Below are 23771 nucleotides of genomic sequence, written 5' to 3'. Positions count from 1 at the left end.
TAAGAGAAGGGGGCTTATGTTGACCTTTGCTTTCTTTGATGTGTTAATGATCTGAATGAAAGCAGTGTTATCAGAAGAATCACAGTTTTATCTGAATTTACTTTTGAGTTCCTTTGAAATGACTTGAAAAGGCCCTGAGATACTGAGAAATTCATGCAATGAAAGCACCCCATTGGGTTCTATACTAGTTGTTTCTTTATCAGAGGATAATGGGAAACCCCAAAGAGTGCTGACAGTCGGGTGGATTCTTTGACAAGAGGCTGCATAATATACTATCCTAGCAATTGGCACTGTTGGTTTGAGTATAGGGATGTCATAGGTTATCATGACCTGGACTCAGGTGTCTGGTGAGGCTCTCTATCCCCTGCTGTCTTAAATCTCCCCGGTAAGTTTTCCTCATATGCAGTCCACCACTCTCCTTCCATCCCAGTTTCTGGCAGGTATGGTTTGTGTGAATGAGCCTTGTGACGCCTTTCTCCTGTTGCCATGGCAGTGTTTCCAGAGAAAGAGAACCAGTAAGGGTTTATTATGAGGAATTAGTTTATGAGGGCACAGGGGTCACAGGGCCTGCAAAGTCTACACTTTCTGTATGTAAGCTGGTGTCTTGGGAAAGCTAGTATTGTGGTCCTTATAGGAAAATGATGGCCTGAGAGTTCGAGTAGCCAGTGGTAAGCCAAAAGCAGTGTCCTTGTGTAAGCATGAGGGCAGTGGCCAGGGAAAAAAACAAACAAGCAAACCACAAGGCAGTTGGGATGGCTACATGGGTCAGAGCTCTTGCTGTGCAAGCCTAATGGCCTGTGTATAATAATTGGAACCCACATTACTAAGCCAGATGTGGTGGTACACATCTGTACTTTCAGTACTCCTACATCACGATGGCAGGCAGAGACAGGGGGATGAACATCAAGTTTATAGATCAGCTAAGCTGGTCATGGTGTGGCCAAAACAAGGGAGCCAGCCTTGTTAAGTTAGAAGGGAAGAACCAAGTCCTGAAAATTATTCTCTGAGCTCCACACGTGTGCCGTGGCATACACACCCCACCCACGGCAAGACTAATTCTGTTAAAATAGTTAGGAAGCAGCTCAGACACCTTCTTCCACCATATTCACTCTCTGTCTGGGAACTCGGTGGGTTAGATAGTGGCCACCCACAGAGGAGGGGGCTCACGTTAGTGCCATGTGGAAATGATTTCACTGGCCCACACAGAACTAATCTTCCATCTGCCTTCCTGACCTTTGTTGCGGTCAAGTTGGCACACGTGTTAACCATTGTTCTTTATATTAGAAAGTCTCTGACTAGATAGTAATTGCGCAATCGTTGGCAGAGCTCAGAATGTCAGGCATCAAATCGATGTTTCATATAAAGAGGAATGTATGGCTGTTTACAATGGGAGTGGCTTCCAACGAAGGCTAAAGAATTTGGGAATAAGAATTTTATTTTAAATATTTTGTGAGGCAAGTAGAATGGCTTAGTGGGTAAAGGCACTTTCTACACCAACATTTGAAATCTCATTTATGAAGGATTCTCTGTATAGCCCTGGCTGTCCTCAAACTCACTCTGTAGACCAGGCTGGCCTCAAACTGTGTCTCTGCCTTCCCACTGCTGGAATGAAAAGCCTGTGCCACCATCACCACTGGCCTTCACAACCTCATTTAAATCCTGGGTCCTGCATGACAGATAGAGAAAACTGACTGTGAGAGTTATCCTCTGACGTCCACAGAAGCACTGTCTTACACTCCAAACCCCAACCCAAACAAATAAAGTACACTGACACATGTGTGTATCTTCCCACTCGACTCACTAAATAAATTTAATAAGAAAAAAATGTTCTGGGCCAATGTTTCAAAAAAGATACTTTATGTAGCATATTCATTTTAACAATTATCTTATTGCTTTAATGTTTGTTTGAAAATAACATAGTCATCAATGAAACCTAGGATTTCCCTGGCATTTTTACCTAGGATGAGACTAATTAAAAAAAAAAAATAGAGTAGTCAATTTAAAGAGAAATGTTACCTAACTAGTTTAATGGGTAATATGAGACTTGAGGAAAAAGCTTGAGAACTATCAAGCTAGGCTTATTCACTTCATTTTAAAAATTATTTTACTAAAGTGAATACCAACTTACATATTATAAAATCAGCCAGTTTAAACTTTAATTCAGTGATTTAGTTCATTCAGTTACTGTCACTTGTCTCTTCTCCCAAAATGCTTTTATCATCCACAAAGGAATCTTTGTATATGTTTTACATTGTGCCTTCCCATCTTTGACAGCCTTCATCTTTAATTTGCCCATCACTCCTTTGCCCAACCACGACCTCTCATATTTGTGGAAATGCATCCTGTGGGGCCCTGTTAGCCTTATTTCTCTTACTTAGTGCCCTATATAGCATTTGAGTTTCAGCCATGTTGCATTAGTGTTACCAGGACCTTACTCTGGCTTCCTCTTTATACCCCAGTCCTTTATCTCCACAGAAAGAATTTAGAGGAGACACAGAACATAGCGTAAAGAGAAGCATAATTTAAAAAATGAGGTATTCTCATGGCTAAGAGTAGGAACGGCCCACGTGTTCCACGGTAGAGCAAAACACTTTCATAGTGAGAGTGCACAGCAGTTGAGAGGAACCCTTACTGACCTACATGCTTACGTAGGCTGTCTCCTCCTCAAGGTCTCTGGAAGTGACAACTTCCTGGGGGATGTTTTCCTATCCAGGTGATTGACAGATCCATTTGGATTAATTCCGTGCAAGGCACAATGGTATGTCCATGTTCCTTTATAGGAAGCCCCAGAATAGACAGTGCCTTGGTCAGGGTTTCTAAGATGCAGCCAAACACCATGACCAAAAGCACGGTGGGGAGGAAAGGGTTTATTCAGCTTACACTTCCACACTGCTGTTCATCACTGAAGGAAGTGAGGACAGGAACTCACACAGAGCAGGATACTACAAGCAAGAACTGATGCAGAGGCTATGGAGGGATGCTGCTTAGTGGCTTGTCCCAGGACCACCAGCCCAAAGATGGCTCCACCTACTATGGGCTGGGCCCTCCCCCATTGATCTCTAATTGAGAAAATACCTTACAGGTGGATCTCATGGAGGCATTTTCTGAACTAAGACTTCTTCCTCCCTGATGACTCTAGCTTGTGGCAAGTTGATACGCAAAACCAGCCAGCACAGATAGTAACTTGCTGATCTCTGGTGCAGTTCAGACTGTCCTGTCTTTAGCCACAGCCAAAGATCAGATTCAAATCAAATTTTTTAGAATTGAGATCTTCCTTTGACTAACTATAAGTGCCTATGCTTCAGTTCTGCTTTTTTAAACTGTTGATTGTGAAGGAGGGGCCCATCCCAGTGGCCTGTTTAAAGCCATATTTAAATGCTAATATCCAAACTGAGACCTGGAAAACCACACCTGGGTAGTCTTTTCAATAACTGGGTAGCCCTCCCTTGTATTGTATCATCAAATTCATTAATTCACAAAAATTCCATTTTTCACCCTTTGGCTGTTCTAAATATTTACTGGATTTTTTGGCCATCTTTGATAATAGGACCAGGACTTAACATTAGCATTCAGTTCCCAAGCTATTATCACAGTACAGGACTTGAAATAATTGCAGACAATGAGAATTCTTTTGCCTTACTTACGGAGAAGAGAAAGGCCAGGGTTGCAAGGAGAGCTCCCAGGAACTAAACCACTATCCAAAGAGTGGACAGACCCATGGCTCCAGCTGCATATGCAGCAGAGGATGGCCTTGTTGGGCAGCAGTGGGATGAGAAGCGCTTGGTCCTGCCAAGGCTGGACCTCCTCCCCCCAGTGTAGGGGAATGTCAGGGTAGGGAGGTGGAAATGCGTGGGTGGTTAGATGGGGGAAACACCCTCACAGAAGAAGCGGGAGGAGGGCTAGGATAGGGGGTTTATGGACAGGAAACCCAGAAAGGGGATAACATTTGAAATGTAAATAAAAAATCTAATAAAAAGAATAAATTGCTTTCAATACTAGCAATAAAAGTTAAGAGAGGCTAGGATACTCACTGGATATGAAAGGGTTCAAATCTTGGCCCTGCCACTTACCAGTATGGATAAATTACTTGATCTTCTATTTAATCTTAGCTTTCCCTTTTATTAACTGATAAATATGAAAGTATCTACCCACCTCTCGGGGCTATTATAAGGTTATTACAATGTGTAAGGTCCTCTAAACCTTTATATTATAATCATTATATGATCACAGATGTATCACTAACTTTTATTTCTTGTTTATTTTTATTTATTATTCATCAGATGATTTGAGAGGAGTGCACAGATTAAAAAGAGATAACTTGGTAGCCCGGTGTGCTAGCTTAGAGTAGGTTCTGAAGTACCCACTTTGGCTTCCTATGAACCTTTTCTTTAAAATAATCGTGTTTTGTTTTGCCTTAACTTGGTTCTTTGTCCCCACTTGTTCTCAGTGACTTCACAGTGGCTGCCTTTCTAGCTTTGCCTAGCATCCTGTGTGTTCAGACCTCACATGCCTGGTGTATTTTCTTTGTGATGTCTTCTCTATATTCCTGTTAAAAATTGTGCTCTTTACAAAAACTTTCCCTAAAGAAAACACTTTAATTTTAGTCAGTTGGGCTTTGATATATGCTAGTTACGATGCCTGCCGTATTTCAGTCCCTCGGTGCACACAGGAAATCTGTTCTCGTTTACAAAACAGATGCTTCTGTGCTTCCTGTGAATCAGTGGTCACATGTACCTTTGGGGTTGGGGAGAAGGAAGCAACTGCTTTTCTTTTTTTTTTAGCTTGAACAGACTGGGATTTCTAAAGGGCAAGTCAGGATCAATCTTCCTGCCCCCCCCCTCCGTTCCTTCCCCCTTTTCTCTCTCCTGTATTAATCTTAAGTTTCTTTCATACAAAATATTTAAGATGTGCATAATTGCAGGGCAAAATGTCAAGCAGTCAGTTTAATTTGCTGATGAATATGGGGAATTAATGTTTCGAAACAGTTGTGGGATTCCGCATTATGAATTAGCAGGGGAGGGGTGATGTTTTGTTGACATTTATTCGAAGTCTTGATTGCTTGTTTGGCTTGTGCTTTGCCTTGTAGGTAGATTTTGCCTTCACTGTATGGCAGAGCTTCCCGGAGAGGATTGTGGGATATCCTGCACGCAGCCATTTCTGGGATAACTCAAAGGAGCGATGGGGATATACATCCAAGTGGACGAATGACTACTCCATGGTGTTGACAGGAGCTGCTATCTACCACAAGTGAGGAGCTGAGATTTCTCATTGAAATGCATCGTATTTGTTTCTGAAAATTGCACTAATAGGAACTTTAGGCCAAATCCAGTTAACAACATTAATGAAAATTAGTCTGTATTTTGATTTTTGTTTGATTTTTGTTGAGGCAGCAAATGGGTGATATGAATCTTCTTGGCTTATTGTATTTCTAGAAAATAAGGCGAAGTAGTATTTCCAGTTAAGCCAAAAGATAAAAAACACTCAGAACTAAGGGTGGGTAGCTGAATAGTAAGAGGAGATACCTAAGTATCCCAGTCACCATACTAGGTGGTTTGAGTAAAACAGAAAATGTCTCCCACAATGCAGGACTCACATCGTATTGAACAGCGACACATAAATCCCAGGGAAATCAGAGACAGCAAGAAGATACTGACAAAGACTCAAGTAGCGGGGGTGCAGAAATGAGGCAGGCTGGAGAATGGTCAGGATGGTCTATTATACAGATGGGAGATGAGCAGGAACTTCAAAGCAAGAGAAAGGTACCCATGGCTGCTATAGATAGTATTGGGAATAGCGAGAAGAAACACCCAGAGCAGAGCAGTGGAGAAAGATGGAAAGGAAGGTTGGGATTAGTGACTATGCAGTGGGTGAGAAGCTCCAAGAGGCCTGAGAGCCCAGAGACAGGAGAAGTTGATGTGTTTCCTCTGAATGGGTAAGTCAGTGCATGGCCTGAGCAGGGCAGACTTCAGGGTTGTGTTCCCAGTATCCACTCTGGATGGTGTGATGAAAATAGACAATAAGGAGGATAACAAAGAGCAGGAAGAACTGTTAGGAAGTCGGGAGCCACGTGAAGATTGAGATTAGACTGGGCCAGGGAGTGAGCAATGATATAAGCGGTGACCACTCTACAGTGGTAGTTGGAAGCTGATTCAGCACAGTGACCTCATCAGAATTTAATGACTACCAAGTTTTCTGACTTGAGGTCTGGAAGGATAAGTGGTCCATCTGAGGGAATTCTACACTGGAGTAACTATTTTTAAATGCAGATTTTGCCCTTGGCATGTTATGACCCCTAAAAGGCTATTCCAAGAAAAATCATAGGCAGAGATATAAAATGGGCAGACGTTAAAACCAGCAGACGAGGTAAAATTACCAGATAAGTACATGTAGATTGTTCCCATTTCCACCGTCCCACAGAATCATTAATGAAAACCCCCACTATTTTATCCTAATGAGGAAAATGTACCAATCTTACCTTAGACTTTTAACATAGAGAATCAAGAGTCTTATCATCTCAGGGCGAAGTCTGAAAATGCCCAAATATAAACATTTGGCTGAAGAAATCTTAATCTCAAAGCTTCCCCTCCTCCTGCTTCTTCCACGAAAATGAATCAATACGATTCATTCAATTAGTTTGTCTAATTTATAAGTAAATTCTCTTGCCATCTTTTCAAATTACTGTGACAAAATAGCAGACAAAAGCAACTTTACCAAGGGAGTGTGCCGTGGCTCACATTGGAGGATACAGTCCATCATGGTGGGGAAGACACGGCAGCAGGAACAGGAGGGGCAGCCACTCACTGTGCATATTTACTTAAGAAGTAGAAAGATGGATGCTGGTGCTCAACCCTCTTTCCTCTTTGTACTCAGGCTCGATCCCAGCCTATGGTGCTGTCCACATTCAGGGTAGCTCTTCCTTCCTGTATTCAACCTTTCTGAAATTATCCCCATAGAGATACACCCAACAGCGTGTTTCCATGGTGATTCTAAATTGCATCAAGCTGACAATGAAGACTGTTATCTTTATTGTCATCACAACTTCTTGGGATTCGGTTTCTCTTTCTAACTGACCAGCCTGATACCAAATTGTGATGGGCAAGCAATATCTGCATCCCCAGGAATCTCAGGGCCTTACTCAGTTCCTCATCTGTAAAATAAGGATAATAATGTAATAGCATCTGCCTCATAGATCTCTTAGGTGGATGAGATGAGGCATTTCTTGTTAAAGACTTGAGAATATTATTTGGCCTACAGTGGGTACCATAGAGGTAATAGCTGTCATTATTAATGCATTCGGTGGCATGCTCAGGGATCCAGAGAATGCCTGTGTTTAAAGTCTACATATTGTTATGTAATGTTGCCCTACTAAAAGAATGTCCTCTGTTATTTTCAGATATTATCACTACCTGTATTCCCATTACCTGCCAGCCAGCCTGAAGAACATGGTAGACCAACTGGCCAACTGTGAGGACATTCTCATGAATTTCCTGGTGTCTGCTGTGACGAAATTGCCTCCAATCAAAGTGACCCAGAAGAAACAGTATAAGGAGACAATGATGGGACAGGTAAGAATAAAGAACAGTCTTCCCAGGTCTACATGGATATGTCTTCCTACGCTTTATCTAGCACTGCCATACGGAGACACAAAAATAAGCCACATCTGAGCACCCTGAGGGGAGGAATGATTGGCACATGGATAATTAAGAATATAAAGCTCTTAGATAACCCATAACATGACATGACAGTGACACATTCTTAGAGTTTGTCTTATACCCTTTGGGCTAGTATAACAAAACAACATAGGCTTAGGGCTTAAGTTACAAACATTTCTCATACTTCTGAAACCTGGGGATTTTAAAGTCGAGGTGTCAGCAGCTGTAATACCCAATGAGGAATCACTTCTTAACTTATTTAATTCCTCGTGTCCCTGCATGGTCCAGAGCTCTCGGGTGCACCCTATTCTTGAGGATTCTACCTCCATGAGCTAATCATTCCCAGATGCCCCACTTACAGAGCCTCATGCCCGGATCAGACATCAGTATTTTCAGGGAAGACGTAACTATTCAGTCCACCACGGAGTGAAATTCTACAATGAATTTATGTCAGTTTCCCATAGATGCCTTCAAGTAGCAAAGAATCCTTTCTTAACACAGTGTTCTGGCTACTGTTTCTCAGTTGAGCAGATATCATAATGAAGTACTAGAGGTCACACTATCAATTTTCAGTTCTAGAACCAGCATTTATAAGCTGCAAGCCAGTCACCTTCTCAGATTCTCGTGGCGCATCTTTAAAATGAAATAAATGTTAAAATCTTTTTCATGAAATTAATATAATTGTTAAAGTAAAGCCATATATCCTCTTGGGTTATAAATTTTCATAAGATTCTTTCACACAAACATCCAACTTCCTTTGTTTATAGGCAGGAAAACTAGGTCTAATTTAACTTATTGCCACACGTAACCCCATAAGTTAGAAACAGAAGCAAGAATAGAGTCCTAGTCTCTGACCACACACCAAGTTCTCATGTCAGGCTCATCTGCAAGCTGAACTCACTTTGCTTCCTGAATAGCACATGTGGTAAGTGAGAGCTGGAGGCATTGCTTAGTTGGTAGAGTGCCTGCTAGCCTAAGGAAGTTGAGTTCAGTCCCCAACAGTATATCATGGATATGGTAAGATATGCGCTTGTGAGTGAGGACAAGATCAGAAGTCATTCTTCACTAGTAATGAGTGTGAAACTAATCTGGGCTACAAAGTGAGACCCTGCCTCAAATAAACAAATAAGTAAATGTGTGGATGAAGAGAAGGGGAGGTGCAATGAGATGACTCAGCAGATAAAGATAATCCTACCAGGGCTGAAGACCTGAGTTCCATCCTTGGCCATAAATGATAGAAGGAGAAAACCAGCTCCCACAAGATATCTCTGACCTCCATATTCATGCTGTGGTTAGCACATGCTTCATTTCTCATGGCACGTGTGTGTGCAAATGAATGAATGAATGAATGAATGTGATTTTTAAAAAGAAATGGGAAAACTTAAGTACAACTATTAGTTCTCCCTAGGTTAACCATGGAGCACACAGAATGATTAAAATCAACTTTTTTTTTTTTTTATTAACTTGAGTATTTTTATATACATTTCAAGTGTTATTCCTTTCCCGGTTTCGGGCAAACATCCCCTCCCCCCTCCCTTCCTTATGGTGTTCCCCTCCCAACCCTCCCCCATTACCACCCCCCAAAAAAAAAAAATCAACTCTTAGCATGAATGTAGCTGGGCCTGGTGACTAGATGACTACTGTGAGGTTGAGATGGATGGTCTAGGCCATGAGGGATCGAGGTCAGCCCAAGCTACAGAGCACAGGGTAGTATATCTTTAAAAACAAAACAAACAGCGTTGCTACCAAAACCAAAAAAGACCATGGTTGTATCTGCTCAGGTGGTCAGGCTTTGTACTAGTGCTGGCTGTAAATCTAAGTTTTGTGAAGGGAACTTTAGAAAGCTCTTCTAAGCAAGCATGTTGACTGGTTTTTTTCTAATTCAATAAATGTGGCAAGAGAAATGCAATATTAAGAGAATTTTCAGTCGTTTGGTATCCTTCACTGCTTACTGAGCCTACACCGGTTCAGAAAGTATGAAAGTACTGGCTATGGAGAAACACCCGTATACCAGGAAAGGCCTGCCCTTTAACTACTGAAACAACAAGCAGAAGCATTGGCAAGAGTGATCCAATCATTAAGACCAAACTACTTGAAATCCAAGCAGCGTGTATCGCCCACTGTGTACTCACATGTTTTGTCGAATGGAAGCTCACAGATTCACAGCATTCTCTTACTAGTGTTTGCTAGGAGGAGTCTTCAGACTCCCCAGAGGCTGTGCAGTAGTCAAGGGAGGATGGCTGCTAACACATCCATGACCTTTTTGTACATTTTCTTGCTTTTACTCAGTGAGCTTTCACTCGATTAAAAAAGGCTTTGTTTTGTTTTGTTTTTAGTATTTGTTGGTTGAGTTGGAATACATCAAGAATGAGCTGAACTTCTTGATAGTTTCTATTCGCATATGTGCACATTTACCTAGGCTTCAGTCAGGTCCTTTGGAGTGAGTGCCCACAAAATGCCCACAAGTTCCTGTCAACCACAGAGCAGTGACTCTCAACCTTCCTAATGCTATGACCCTTTAATACAGTATCTCGTGTTGTGGTGACCCCCAACCAGAAAATTATTCTAGTTGCTATTTCATAACTGTAGTTTTGCTACTCTTATGAATTATATTTATGATATTAGAGATCACAGATATTTATTTGAGCTTTCCTGTGGTCTTCGGTGACTCCTGTGAAAGGCTCATTTGACCACAAAGAGGTCGTGACCCACTGCCTTCGAGACTGTCTTCTCTGATAGAGACTCAGCCAGCTCTCTTAGGTCTTTGCCTTTCTGTTCCTTGCAAAGGTGATTTCTCGCAGTACGGATGCTAGAGAGCAGAGGCTTCCTTCTGCCTCTTTCTAGCCTTCAGCGAATACCTGTAACTTCCTTGAACCTGCTGTGACTTGGGAGCTCCTCCACCTGGCTGCTGTGAGGCTCCAGTGTGCTTCATGAAAACACTTCACAAGTAGTGTTTTGTTATTCTGCTGCTCAGTGCTAACTTGACATTTGTATTTATCACGTTCTTTTTCAAGCGTGTTGATACTTGTGATTTTAAAGTGACTCTGCGTGAGTCTCACTCTAAAATGCACTTTTCATGAAAGTATGTTTCTAGCCCATCCAAACACACACATAGTAAACAGTTGCTTATTTATCTGTGTTTATAATACTTTCATGTTGAGTGTGAGTGCCCCAGCCCTGCCCTTGTGATCTCCTTTCCCAGCAAACCAGCAACAAGAGAAACAGAACACAACTCCAGTTAGTGTAATCTATATACTCACTCAATCTCACTGTGGCCTGCCCCTTAAATAGACCTTAGTTGTTCCTTCCCCAAGCCACACTGGAAGTCAAGTCAGTGACCATCATTTATGTGGTCTAAATATATTTGACAGCTTTAGGGACAATATAACTAAAAGGATGGCAGCCATTTTTTTTTTTTAACTTTGCTAGCTTAATACCTGGGGCCATCTAATACTTAAAACAACTGTAGGAGTTTAGTGGCATGGAGACAATTATTAGCTTAAGAACAGAATTTTAATATTTTACTGAAGAGTCAGTCTTGTAGACATAGGCACTGTGTCACTGGGTCTGGGTCCCATTTGTATCTCAGCCATCTCAGGAGGGAGTCTATAAAGAAGTGTGGAGTTTATGTGCTATGTAGCTCTTTCCACGAGTGACGTGTAAGAATCTCGTTTGTTCTTCAGTTACGCATGCATCTTCTTAAACAAGCCGTTTGGTAGGAACTTGATACAGGTGCAAAGTTAGATGTATAAAATGAGAGTCTATAGTAGGACAGTCCATGCCTCCACACATCAGCCATGTTAACACCCTGGATTTAGAGGGCAGGAGAGATGTCTCAGCAGTTAAGAATGCTTGCTTCTCTGGCAGAGGACTGGAGGTCGGGACCCGGCATACATGTCAGATGACTTAGAACCTCCTGTGACTCCAGCTCTGAGACATCTCATGCCTTCATGTGGCCTCCAAGGATACCCATACACACATATACAAAATTCGTAGTCTCATACACATAAGTAAAAATAAATCTATGCTTAAAGAAATTTCATGTAAGGATTTAGAAAACTATCTTTGAAATAAAGACTTTATTGTAAGTCATAGTATTTGGTCCCAAATATAAAAAAGAATGTTCTGTTTAGTGGCCATAGTAGTTGAGAGCCCCTTTGTACAGATCCATGGCTCATTCACAGGAGCATTAGTCAGTTCAGAAAGCTCCAAAAGCTTAGTTGTGTTTGGTCACAGTGAAGTTGCCACATCTCAACTCCAGGCAAAGGTAAGTTAGCATGTTTGAGCCTTGCCTTCACCCGCTTTGTAGATGGACATGCTCAGCAACTAGGCCCCACATCCTACTGCTGGCCTTTAGCAGATCCAGTTTATGGTGCTTCCTCCCCACTGCCTTCTCTCACTGTCTTCCTTATTTGTCTCCTCCCCAGACTTCCCGAGCATCTCGCTGGGCTGACCCTGACCACTTTGCCCAGCGACAGAGCTGCATGAATACGTTTGCCAGCTGGTTTGGCTACATGCCGCTGATCCACTCTCAGATGAGGCTCGACCCGGTCCTCTTTAAAGACCAAGTCTCAATCCTGAGGAAGAAATACAGAGACATTGAACGACTTTGAGGAATCCCACTGAGTGGGGGAGGGGAGGCAAGATGGGACTGGAGTCCAGTTGCTCTCTCCTCCCAGTGCAGATCTGCTCATGCCCATCGGGGGAGCCAGACTGTGCCAAGTATCAAAAAATGAAAAAAAAATATAAAAAAAAAAAAAAAAAGATTTTAAAAAAGAAAAGGAAAAAAAACAGCTTAGATGAACACAGTGACAAAACTCGGCTGGAATCCTGGCTCCTGGGGCCGCGCCAGACTGCTCCATTCACCTCACTGGCTTCTGTGTCCCACGACTAGGTTGTGTACAGTTTAATTATGGAACATTAAATAATTATTTTTGAAATGATTGCTATGCAGGTTTAAACTTTTTTAATGATCAAAACTATTAAAAACCAGAGTTCTTTCTTTAATCAAAATTGTGTTGGTTGTGAATATTTCTAAGCTGATGCTCCCCTCCCTACAGACCTGGTTGCCATAGGTCACCCAGGATTTCCTGCAGTGACGGAAACAGACATCATGGGAAACACACTCAGTTATTTGACATAGTGTCAGCAAAGCACTGGGCATACACTAAAACAAGTTCATATTCCAGTTTAGATGTTTGGATTCCCCTCAGTCTCTAAACTTGCTGCATGAGAAAAGGTGTTGACTCCAGGTAGGCAGTTCTAACTAAAAAACTTTAATATAAATATGGTAACCTTTTTACATGGGGATCGGGAGGGGGGAGATAGACCAAGCAAACAAGCAAACACTAGTAGATTTAAGAAATGTTGAACAAGAAACCAAACAATCCCCAGCATGTTAGTGATGGAAATCCCACAACTGAAACCCAATACTTCCTAATGGTTGGTCAGTAGGTTCAACCACCAACCCATATATCTTTTGGGGGAAGCCTATGCTTTAGAAGCCAAAGGGGGAAAAATGGGTCCAGATTATTTATAAGACAAGTGGTTTAATGGGTTTGAAAAACTCAAGTTGCAAAGGTTTCTCTGTTGAAAAAGAAGCGATTATGTGTAACTCCACACCGTTTAACAAGAGGATGACTGTGAAAAAGGAACCTAACTGGGGGCGTGTCTTGCCAAGGAACTTACTGGGTTAATCATTGATTTAAACAAAAACAAACAAACAAAAAAAAAAGACAATGAAATGAAATTCATCAGACACAAACATGGAGACTTCTTTCCGTTTTGAAATGTATAGAAAAATTTAGCTGTCCTTGTTAAAATCAATGCTTCCATCCTTGCAAATACTGTCTTAAGTTTATGATGATCTTGAAGCATTAAGAATACACACATACAAGTCCAGGAAGCATATCTCTAAGCTCCGTTATAAAACAGGGAGGCTTCTGATATTAAATATCTGCTTCTACTTGAGAGAACCAAAAAGTAAGAGTGAGTTATAGAAAGATTATTATATTGAGTTATATAGTGAGTTACAGAAAGCGTATTAGGCACTATAATATAATCCACAGGGACTTTAGTTTCTTTTTCTTCCAGGAACTCTCATGCATTGCATACATTCTTCTGTAGAGGTATTGGGAAGACAAAGGAACCTGCCTAAGCCCCTGGAGTGGGTACTGTAAACAAGAATGAATGTAGGTGTTTGCTGAGGTCTTAAGAGATGACTCCATTGCCTGCCCAGCAGCAGAGCAGGGACCAGAGCCCACATATACAGATTCCGTGTTGCAAGTGGTGCTTTGACTGAAGTCCACTGAACGAGGGCTTTTTCTGCAGCTTTGTGACACATAAACATCTCTCTATGTATCACTCTCACCCAGTATGACCCTGCTGTCACATATGGGACATTTCTTAAGTAGATGCAAGGTATCACTAAGGATTTCTCCCAGTATAATTCTGAGATCCACAGCGTTTACACTTGTATCAGTAAAATTTCCTCAAAGCTTTCATTTTATTTTAATTGCAATTAATTCCATTCACATATCTGCATTTAAAGAGGGGAACTTATCAGAATGGTAGTATAACGTATCTTCTTTACAAACATGAATGTAAAATTTTGTTAAACCACCACGCGCTAATTTAAAACTTAAGTTGTCACCCTGATTTGCAAAGCAGTGTCCGCAATTGTACTAGTCATTCCCGTGAGTGGGTTTGGGGAACTGCTTTGCCAGGTTTACCTGTCTTAAAGCTCACAGGTCACAGCCCTCACAAGGAGCATGTGCCGTAATTACAAATGAGAACAAGAACTGACACACTTCTCATCTCTTTTAAATCTCCACCGTTGCGTTTTGTCATTCTCTCGAGTAATTCTCTCCAGGATGCCAGCTAACGTGTTCTTTGCTCATTTAGAATATACAACTGGGAATTAAACAATGCTAAGTAAATCAGTGAGGCCCAACAGCAAGATGTAATTTTAATTCTCCTAGGAAAGAGCTGTAGATTGCATTGCAATAAGTTGACAAATCATAGCCAGTGCTGTAGGATGTCAGGAGTTATCTCTTGGCCAGCTTTAAAGATAACCAGGGCTCCCTAAGTGGGCCAACATGTGTTGAGTTGGTAAGCTGCCAAGGGTAGAGAGTATCCTACAAGCCATCTAATGAATCACATGAAGAAACTTAATAGAGAGCTCAGCCACTTATGATTTCCACACATTTTCCCCCAGCCCTATATTAGTATATGTTTTCTTCAAAATAAGTGTTTTTAAAGATGGTTGTGTATTTATATCAAAACAGCTAAATAACCATCAAGGTTTATGTGTACATCATATATTAAACATATTACTTTTGTTGACAATGGCAACAATGATCCGAAGTTGAGACTAGAGAGAAAATTCCATGCAATAATGCTTGTATTGGTGTCACCAAATACAGCCTAGCTAGGTGGACATAGCAAGGCATATCAGCACGTATTTTTGGAGATGATACCTCAGAAGAAAGGGCCATCTCATGTCTGGAATTGAATGTGCGTTACACTTAACTTCTTGTTCCACATGGTGCTCAGAGAAGGCTCAATCCCAGTGGAGTCCTTCAATTTCCCTTTTGAAAATGATTTTTGCTTTTCATTACAGTAGGCTATGTTAGCCTTTATTTTTGGTGGTTCTCAAATTCCTGGTGACTTGAAGGAATATTATGCTAGTGGCCTTTCATAAAGGCTGCTGAACTTTAATCATGGGTGAGATGAGTGATGTGAGAAGACCTATGGGCTATTTAAAATAATAAATTAAAAAAAAAGAAGATGCTTGATTTAACTCTAATGAAATTCTAATCAAACTTGTTTGAAAGATGGAGAGAAAGCGCAGAGCTTCATTGGGGTAGAAGCTGAGTGACAGTCATGCTGGAGAAGACTGGATCACAAATGCAAATCCAAGACACGCTTCCTTCAATTAGAAATATGTCTTACTAGGGCGTCTCTGAAAGCTCCAATTTGAAGGATATCATCAACTCTTGCCATGAACTGTGAGGTAACAATATTCCGGCCTTCCACTAGTTCCCATCACCAGCAGATAGCTGGAGCATCAGGGCTACAGTCGTTAAATTAACTTACCTGGATTCTGACAACTGTAGACGATGGCTTTTAAAACGTGTCCGCCATTGTTGACTAGTCATAACCAAGAAAGACCTTTGGCTGTTGCCTGCAAGATTGATGGGAAAAAAGTTGGTATGCATCAAATTCCCAGTGGACAAAGCATAAATAGTGAATAGCATTAAACTCATCTCACTACTTTATACCATCAAGTGAAGATGAAATTATTCCTAGACTCCATGTATCCTTTGAGAGTGCGATAAAGCATCTTAAGACAGTTTTACCCCACCAGTTCAGTGATAATAGCCAGAAGCTCTGGATATGAAACCTGTTGGTTTTGATAGTGAAGGTGATTTCTGGCTCGAAGTCATGTCTCTTCTTTGCCCTTTCCAAAACTCAAAGGATAATGTTTCTTTTTACTTAGCTGAGGCTATAGTTGTCACTATCCTAGAGTACCAATATATTCTAGATCAAGAGCATACTCCCAATGGGTCTTCTGTTAACCCTCTCCGGAGGGAAAAAAAAAAGGTGGGAAACACCCATGAGCAAGCTGAGCCCTTGGGAAGGCAGAGTCTCACCCTTGTTTAAAATCAAGTCAAGCTAACCTCTCAGTCACACTATTTTTGTAATGATTCGCCTTTGAGACCTCAAAGGTCATTTGATTTCTGCAATAGCATTCTGTTCTACAGGAGCACATTCCTCTCATTTTAGTTGCAATTATTAATAAAATTAGGGCCATGCAAATGACCTGATTACCAAGAAATGACCTGTATATTTACGATAAGAAAAAAAGTGTATAGGATATGCTGAGGGTTAGAAAAAGAAAAAAGACGTGGAAAACTGGAACTATTTTAGGTGGCAAATTGTAACAAAAAAAAATAGTAAATCTTATTTTGTATACAATGTACATTTGGGACACTTTTTCTAATACATTGCCAATGTTTTTGTGGTGTCAACACACAGGTCTTTTCTGGAGTGTTTTCCCCATTTGTTACAGAGTATTAATGATTTAGTGCAATTGAGTCCTAAAGTGTGTGAGAGAGTGCAAGAACTTTCAAAGCCATAGATCTTGATTTACTTCACTGACCTGTGTAACTTTATGTCTGGGTTTTGCCATCAAAGATAGATTGTTTTATAGAGTGTCACCAAAGACTTTTTCCTTCAGATTTATAGACAAATAAAAGGAAAAAATTATTAATAAATGACATGACTTTTCATCTATGCGGGTCTGACTCCATTTTTTCTGTTCGGCACAGAAGGTCCAGAAAGAACGGATGTTTTGAGAATCCTAACATTTCTGTGAGGGTTTTGAGGGAGTCAGGCACATGAGGTTCAATTAAATGTGCTTGGGTAGAGGCCCAACTCTCACAGCTGGGCTGCAGCCCAGCACCCAACAGCAACCATCTTCCAAGCCAGATGCAGCTGGACCGTTGGAAGTTGGCCAGAGTGGATGGTGGTGATGTGCCCAGTTCACAGCGTTCCTCCATATGAATGCTGGGACAAAGTGGCAGGACTGGGCCCCAGAGCATCTGGAGTCTGACAGCTGTGGCCATTACCCCCCTTGGTTTCAACTACTGCCTGGAGCTCATGAATTGCTGGCTGGCAAGGAATTTATTAGACTGGCATTTCTCAAAGGGTTTTAAAAATGCAGCCAGGTGTGCTGCAGCTACCACTCAGGGCTGCTAGAGTGAGGTTTGGTGGTGGTAATGAGCCTCTTTCTCATACTCATTTCTCATTTCACTCTGGTGGTGTCTCCTACCCATCTCCACTACTCTTCCACACTCTATATTTACTTATTTTCACAGAGAGGCATAAGTCACCATCCTCACATATTTGCAATGGAGCAAAAGGCAAACGCTATTTGGGAAGTTTTGATTTGTTTTATGACATCCATCCAAGTTTTTTTTGGTTATATATTTCAATTTGTTCTTCTGTAAAACGTGTGGCAAAGTGTGTATTATGCATGGATGTATGCATGCATGCATGCAGGTATATAAATGTATGGTCAATGACTGCATACTGAGCACAGTGTGAAGTCAGGATGTGGTTGGAGGAGGCAAGTGTAAGGCACCTCAGTGTTGGTTTAGAAATGACTGTGTCCATTCTTGAGTTCCCAATTTACAAAGTCTGGCCCCAGATTATGACTCATGAGAGAATCATCCCCCAGTTGGAGGACAAATGAGAAGCTGAGCTGGATAAGTTACTTTTAAATTAGGTCCCAGCCCACCTCACAGATGTTTCAATGAGTGCCATTGCTTGCAGAAATACCTGCAACAAACTGCAAATTACAGATGGTGCTGCTTTACGGCCCAAGCAGTTCTACAAGTCCACTGGTGAGAGGACTGGAAGTTATTTGTAGACACCTGAGTCATCCTTTACCGGCCTCCGCCAACTTTGAGCCATCCCTCTGGCTTGCAGAACTCAAGGTATTGCAAGAAAGATTGAAGCAATGTGCCTGCTCCTCCAGACACAGCTGTGCTCTGGCGGACACAGAGGAGATCTAGTGATCCTCACGCAGTCCAGCAGATTCAAGACCTAGCAGGGTTTTTTTTGTTTGTTTGTTTTGCTTAGTGGCTTTTAAAAAAGAATTATTATTTATTATAAGTATATGAGTACACGACAGATGTCTTCAGACACAGCAGAGGTGCCATTGGATCAGGTTACAGATAGTTGTAAACCACCATGTGGTTGCTGAGAATTGATCTCAGCACCTCTGGAAGAGCAGTCAGTGCTCTTATCCACTGATCCATCTCTCCAGCCCTGACTTATTAGTTTTTGAACTCAGACATAGTAGCTGTCAAAGTGCTAGGGTTAAAAATATTCTTTGCTACCCACCTTCTAAAATTAGAAACTTGACCCTTTATCTGCAGATCTGTAACTTCATTATTTTCTATGCCTATGTCTCTTCATTTTAGTACAACTGTATACCTCGTAGACCTCTCACAAAGAATATATGAATTAGTAAATATAAAGGTGTTTAAATATGGCACCTAATGTAAACAGTGTGCAATTATCACCTTTTATTAATAATCAGTATTTTACTAAAAGGGCTTATATTAAAATCTTTCCTTTCACCTGATAAAGAAAAAAAACATTCTATCTTAATGTTTAGAATTTCATGACCCCAATGAACTGTGGTCTTCCTAATGTCATCTGCATCTCTTATTTTCTACTGTAATACTGTCTACCAACCCGAAATCATCATAGAATTCAGGAATGAGCTATCCATCAGCAGAAGTGATGCTAAGTTACATTCATATTTTCTGGCTGAACTTCCTGGAGGGCTTTGTTTCTCATTGTCAGTGGAATATGTTTGAGGTAGCTCAGGACTTAAACGAAACCCGGGTGTTAATCCTTATTGTTTTTCTTTTCCTGGTGGTTTAGATTGTGTGAAGAAAGAAGATATCATTCTTGCCAACCTGGAAATTATTTGCCAAGTTTGAATTTCTATCCCAAACTGAACATAAATAACCTGATTTCCTTGGCCAGATCTACTTGTAAAACTGGCCAAAATGTGTCTTTAATCAGACAAGAACGGACTGTCCTGTTAGAATAAAAAAAAATGTTAAGCTGGATATAATGAATTTGAGACTCCTTTAAGTATTCCCTGAAGATCCACATGTACATATTATTTTACACCACACATTATAAGTAAAGCACACATTTGGATGCCTGCACAGTACTCTCTTAAACAGTTATTGCATATATGCCATATTTTAACCCAACTTTGACCATTAGAAATTCACTAGTTTTACAGTGTCTGACCACTTGTGGTATAGATGTAAGGTGTTTAATAGGTAAAACCAATGCTGTGGTAAATATTCCTAGAGACAAATCTTTGTTCACATCAATGTCTATTCTTTTAGAGTAATTCCTAGATACGATGATGTTGGCTTTTCAAATGGTATAAATGCTTTAAAGGTTTTTTTCAGCATAGTCACAGTGTATTTCAATAAAGCATACTAGAAGAAAAAATAAACTTACGTAGTAGAAAGATATAGGATTGAGGGAGAAATCATCACACACACACATTAGATTATTTGTTTTTGGTTGGCCATTAGGTTGTTCACTATCAAGTTGAAAGGCCAATAATGATCCAGAACCATAACTGTTATGTGTCTATGGTTTAAACTTTGTGAAAAATCTGTGTAGAAAACATGATAATTATGTTTGACTATTAAAAATATGGAGGTTCAACCACATACTTGAGTCAAAGAACATGAATAAACACAGCTGGTGCTTGTCTGCAAGCTTTACCTCTATTGGCTGGTTTTCATAGTGCAGAAGGTGCTGCAAACACTACCGAAGGAAACCAGAAATCGCCAGCCTAACCTAGCTGTGAACCCTGTTAGAGAAACGACCTGCCTGGCACAATACTCCCACTTGTGAAATAGTGGTATGAATGTAATGAAAGAAACCAACCCCGTTTTTTAAAAATAAAAGTTTATTGAAGGCCCACTTGATGAGCTGGAACCAAAACTTGATTCTCTCAATGGAGCCAAGAAGCTGTGGACTCTGCAGGGAAATTTACTACTGCTAAAGAGGACAGAGCAACACAATGGCAAATGACTTCTTATGTTCATACATCAGTGCATAGCTCGACCCTTATCAGAGAAGCTTCTTTTTTTCAGTAGATTGCAATTAACACAGAGAACGCCAACTAGTTAATGTACAGAGAATAAGAGATTTCAGAATGCTCAGACAGAAATAGGATGTGTCTATCACACCCTCCCCAAAGGATCCATGCTGAAGAGAATGGACAATGTAAAAGCCAGAAGTGGTGGGTGACTTCATAGAAGCAGTATTTTCCACACATAACAGGAAAGATGCACCCATGAACTCACGATGATTTTGACTCACTGCATGCACAAAGCAAACACGAGCTAAAATTAAATAAAATTCCAGCATGGTGGTGGAGACAAGGCAGGCACAACATTCCACTCCCAGATGAGAAGCTATTGGCATTTGATTGCTGATAGGTGATAGAAAGTCAGTTTTCTTTAACAGTGTGATACTTGTCATATTGGTCATACTCTATTATAAACTCCTGCCCAGGAAGAGTTGGCCAACACAAATGACTCCATATGGGCAATGAGAGAGAGAAGGGTGGGGTGGGGAAGATAGAGGTGGAAAAGATCTGGAAGAAACTGAGAAAATTGGGGGAAGGAAATGAATATGAAAATATGTTATATGAAATTTTCCAAGTAGTAATAAAAACATAAAGATATTGATGTAAATACTGGAAACTTTTTGCATTAGAAAAATGGACCTTCACAATTAAAAAGCAAACAAAAGCAACAGTACATTCTTTCTTGATAAGGACTAATTGACCAAAAGTAGTATTTTTATTTAAAATATTTTTAATTTAAAATTATAAATAAAATAATTATTGAAAATACTTGAGCTCCAGTGTGTGTAACTGTTTGGGAAGAATTAGGAAGTATGGTCTTGGAGGTGTGTCAGTGGAGGCAAGCTTTGAGGCTGCAAAGCATCCTTCCATCCCTAGTGCACTCTGCCTCAGCGTTTGGCTCTAGATGTGGGTGTCTTGCTGGTCCAGCTGCCCTGGCTACATGCTACCATCATGGTCTTTAGCCCCCTGGAATCATAAGCTGAATTTAAACAGTCTTCATAAGTTGCCTTTTGTCATGGCGTTCCACCACTGCAATGGAAAGTTATTAACTCAGGTATCATGTCTTTTATGTTTGGTCTTCAGGTTGAAATTGAGTTTAGAAATAGAGCTTTACCCTTCATAGTTCCCCTATCTTTCTTCTGGAAGCACCCCTTTTCTCCTATATATAGCATCTCTTTTCTCTTTAAGAATATCTTCCCATTTTTCCTTCTTAGTTTTCTCATTTGAATAATCATAACGCCATCTTTCATCCTACCTCCAGGACAGTTGTATTCTGGCCAAGCCAGTGAAGTCAGTCTCAGGTCATGTGGTAGCATTGTGAAGCAGGAAGTCCTAGTCTTACTTTAGCATTCTGTGCACAATAGCACCCGTCCAGACTGTAAGAAGCACAGGAGGCCATTAGTGTATTTTTGGGGAAGAGCTCACAAGAAATATACATTAAAATGAGATCCAAAGACATAAGTAAGCATGTGTATAGAAGAAATATCAGAATTGAATGTCATAATATATCAAATAGAACTAACATATATCTATAGAATATTGTGTCAAATACCCAAGGGCATACATTGTATTTAGCAGAGTATGGATTGTCTAAAATCAAAACATATTGAGGCATAAAACAAATTTAGAAACAGTGAAATAATTGCATGTATCCTTTCTGACCATAATGTGATAGAACTTAAAATCAATAGCAACTCATGGAGATTAAATAACTTATTCATAAATGATGCAATGGATCAAAGAGAAATTCAAGAAAGAAATAAAATTCCTGGAATTAAATGAAATCACAACACCACAAAACCTCTGCAACACATTCAAAGTATTCCTAAGAGGGTGGGCTAAAGCTCTAGACAAATAGACTTTTAAAATCTTAGAAACGATTGATTCAATAATGCAATTCAAGAATTTGAAAAAACAAGATCAAAACAAATCCAAACTGCGCAGACAGGAAGAAATAACCCAAAAAATCATGCATAAATTAATGGAACAGACTGAAGGAAAGCAGTGCAAAGAACTGAAAGCTTGTTCTTTAAAAAGATAAACAAGATCAACAGACCTTGGGCCAACTGAGTACAAAAAGGAGAGAAGCCAAATTAAGAGAATCAGGATGAATGGGGAAGTATAAAACATTAAAGAAATTCAGACTATTGTGAGGGAGTACTTTAAAGATCTGTACTCCATTAAATTAGGAAACTTAAAAGAAATAAATGAGTTTCCTGACTCATCCAAACCACCAAAGTTAAACCAAAAAGAGATCAACAACTTAAACTGACTCATAACAAAAAAAGGAGGTCCCTTTGACCCACCATTTGTCCTTCTTCCAAGAGGTATAGTGGTAAAGAGGGAGCAGAAATGAAGGTACAAGCTAACCAATGACTGGCCCGGTTTGGGATCTATGCTATGAAAGAGAGCCCACTCTTGAATATTAATGATATTCTGCTATACATGCAGGCAGGAGCCTAGCATAATTGTCACCTGAGAGGCTTCACCCAGCAGCTGATAGAAACAGATACAGAAACCCACAGCCAATCATTAGGCAGAGTTTGAGAAGTCCTGTGGAAGAGTGGGAGGGAAGATTGAAGGAGCCAGAGAGACCAAGGACACCACAAGAAACATACAGAATCAACTAACCTGGATGCATAGGGGCCCACAGTGTGTGAACAGCCAATCAGAGAGCATGCGTGGAATGGTCCTAGCTAGGACCTCTGCACAGATGTAACAGTTGTGTATCTCAGACTCCTTTTTGGACTCCTAACAGGCAGAGCAAGGGCTGTCTCTGACTCTGTTGCTTGTCTTTGCATCCCTTTCCCCTAGTTGACCGCCCTTGTCTAACCACAATAGGAGATGTTGTGGCTAGTTCTGAGTAGAAAGGGAAGACTGGAGGGTAGTGGGAAAGGGAGAGGAGAGGGAGAGGAGAATACAGAGGGGAAGCTTCGATCAGGATGTAAAATTAATTGATCAGTTGGTCAATTTAAAATTGTGATATACTTCAAAAAGTAAAATTATAGAAGAGAGGGGGAAAAATGAGATCAAAACAGTGGTTTTAAAATATCTAACTGCAAAAGTAAAGGCCCATATGGATGGACAGCAGAATTCTATCAGACCTCTCAAAGAAGATCTACAACTAATACTTCTTAAGTTAGACGTATTACATTTCTTAGAAAAGAGAAAAAAAAGAGAGAAAGCAAAGGAAGAATGAATCAGACGGAGCATTTGCAAATGCTTCTGCAAAGCCAGTGTCATGCTAATACCAAGACCAGATAAACCGGACATAGAAAGAAAGCTACAGGCCAGTATCCCTGATAAACATGGATGTAAAACTCCTTAATAAAACATTTGCAAGCCAAATACAGACATAAACAAAAAAAGGCTGACTACCACAAAAGATTAAATAAATGGTCTTATCTCAAGAA

General features: G+C 40.5%; 1 protein-coding gene across 1 annotated transcript in view; it reads left to right on the top strand.

Annotated features, from left to right (window-relative positions):
- The window catches only part of Ext1 (exostosin glycosyltransferase 1), a 276605-nt gene extending 263940 nt beyond the window's left edge, over positions 1-12665 (top strand). The window contains exons 9-11 of the mRNA XM_032915354.1: positions 5087-5247; positions 7394-7565; positions 12080-12665. Coding sequence (XP_032771245.1) covers positions 5087-5247; positions 7394-7565; positions 12080-12265 — 519 coding nt within the window. The 3' untranslated portion in view covers positions 12266-12665. The remainder of the gene's footprint in view (positions 1-5086; positions 5248-7393; positions 7566-12079) is intronic.
- The last annotated feature ends 11106 nt before the right edge of the window (positions 12666-23771 follow it).

The sequence above is a fragment of the Rattus rattus genome, chromosome 1, assembly GCF_011064425.1.
Source record: "Rattus rattus isolate New Zealand chromosome 1, Rrattus_CSIRO_v1, whole genome shotgun sequence".
Lineage (NCBI taxonomy): Eukaryota > Metazoa > Chordata > Mammalia > Rodentia > Muridae > Rattus > Rattus rattus.
Note: the sequence above shows the minus strand (reverse complement) of the source record. Positions and strands in the feature narration are given on the sequence as shown.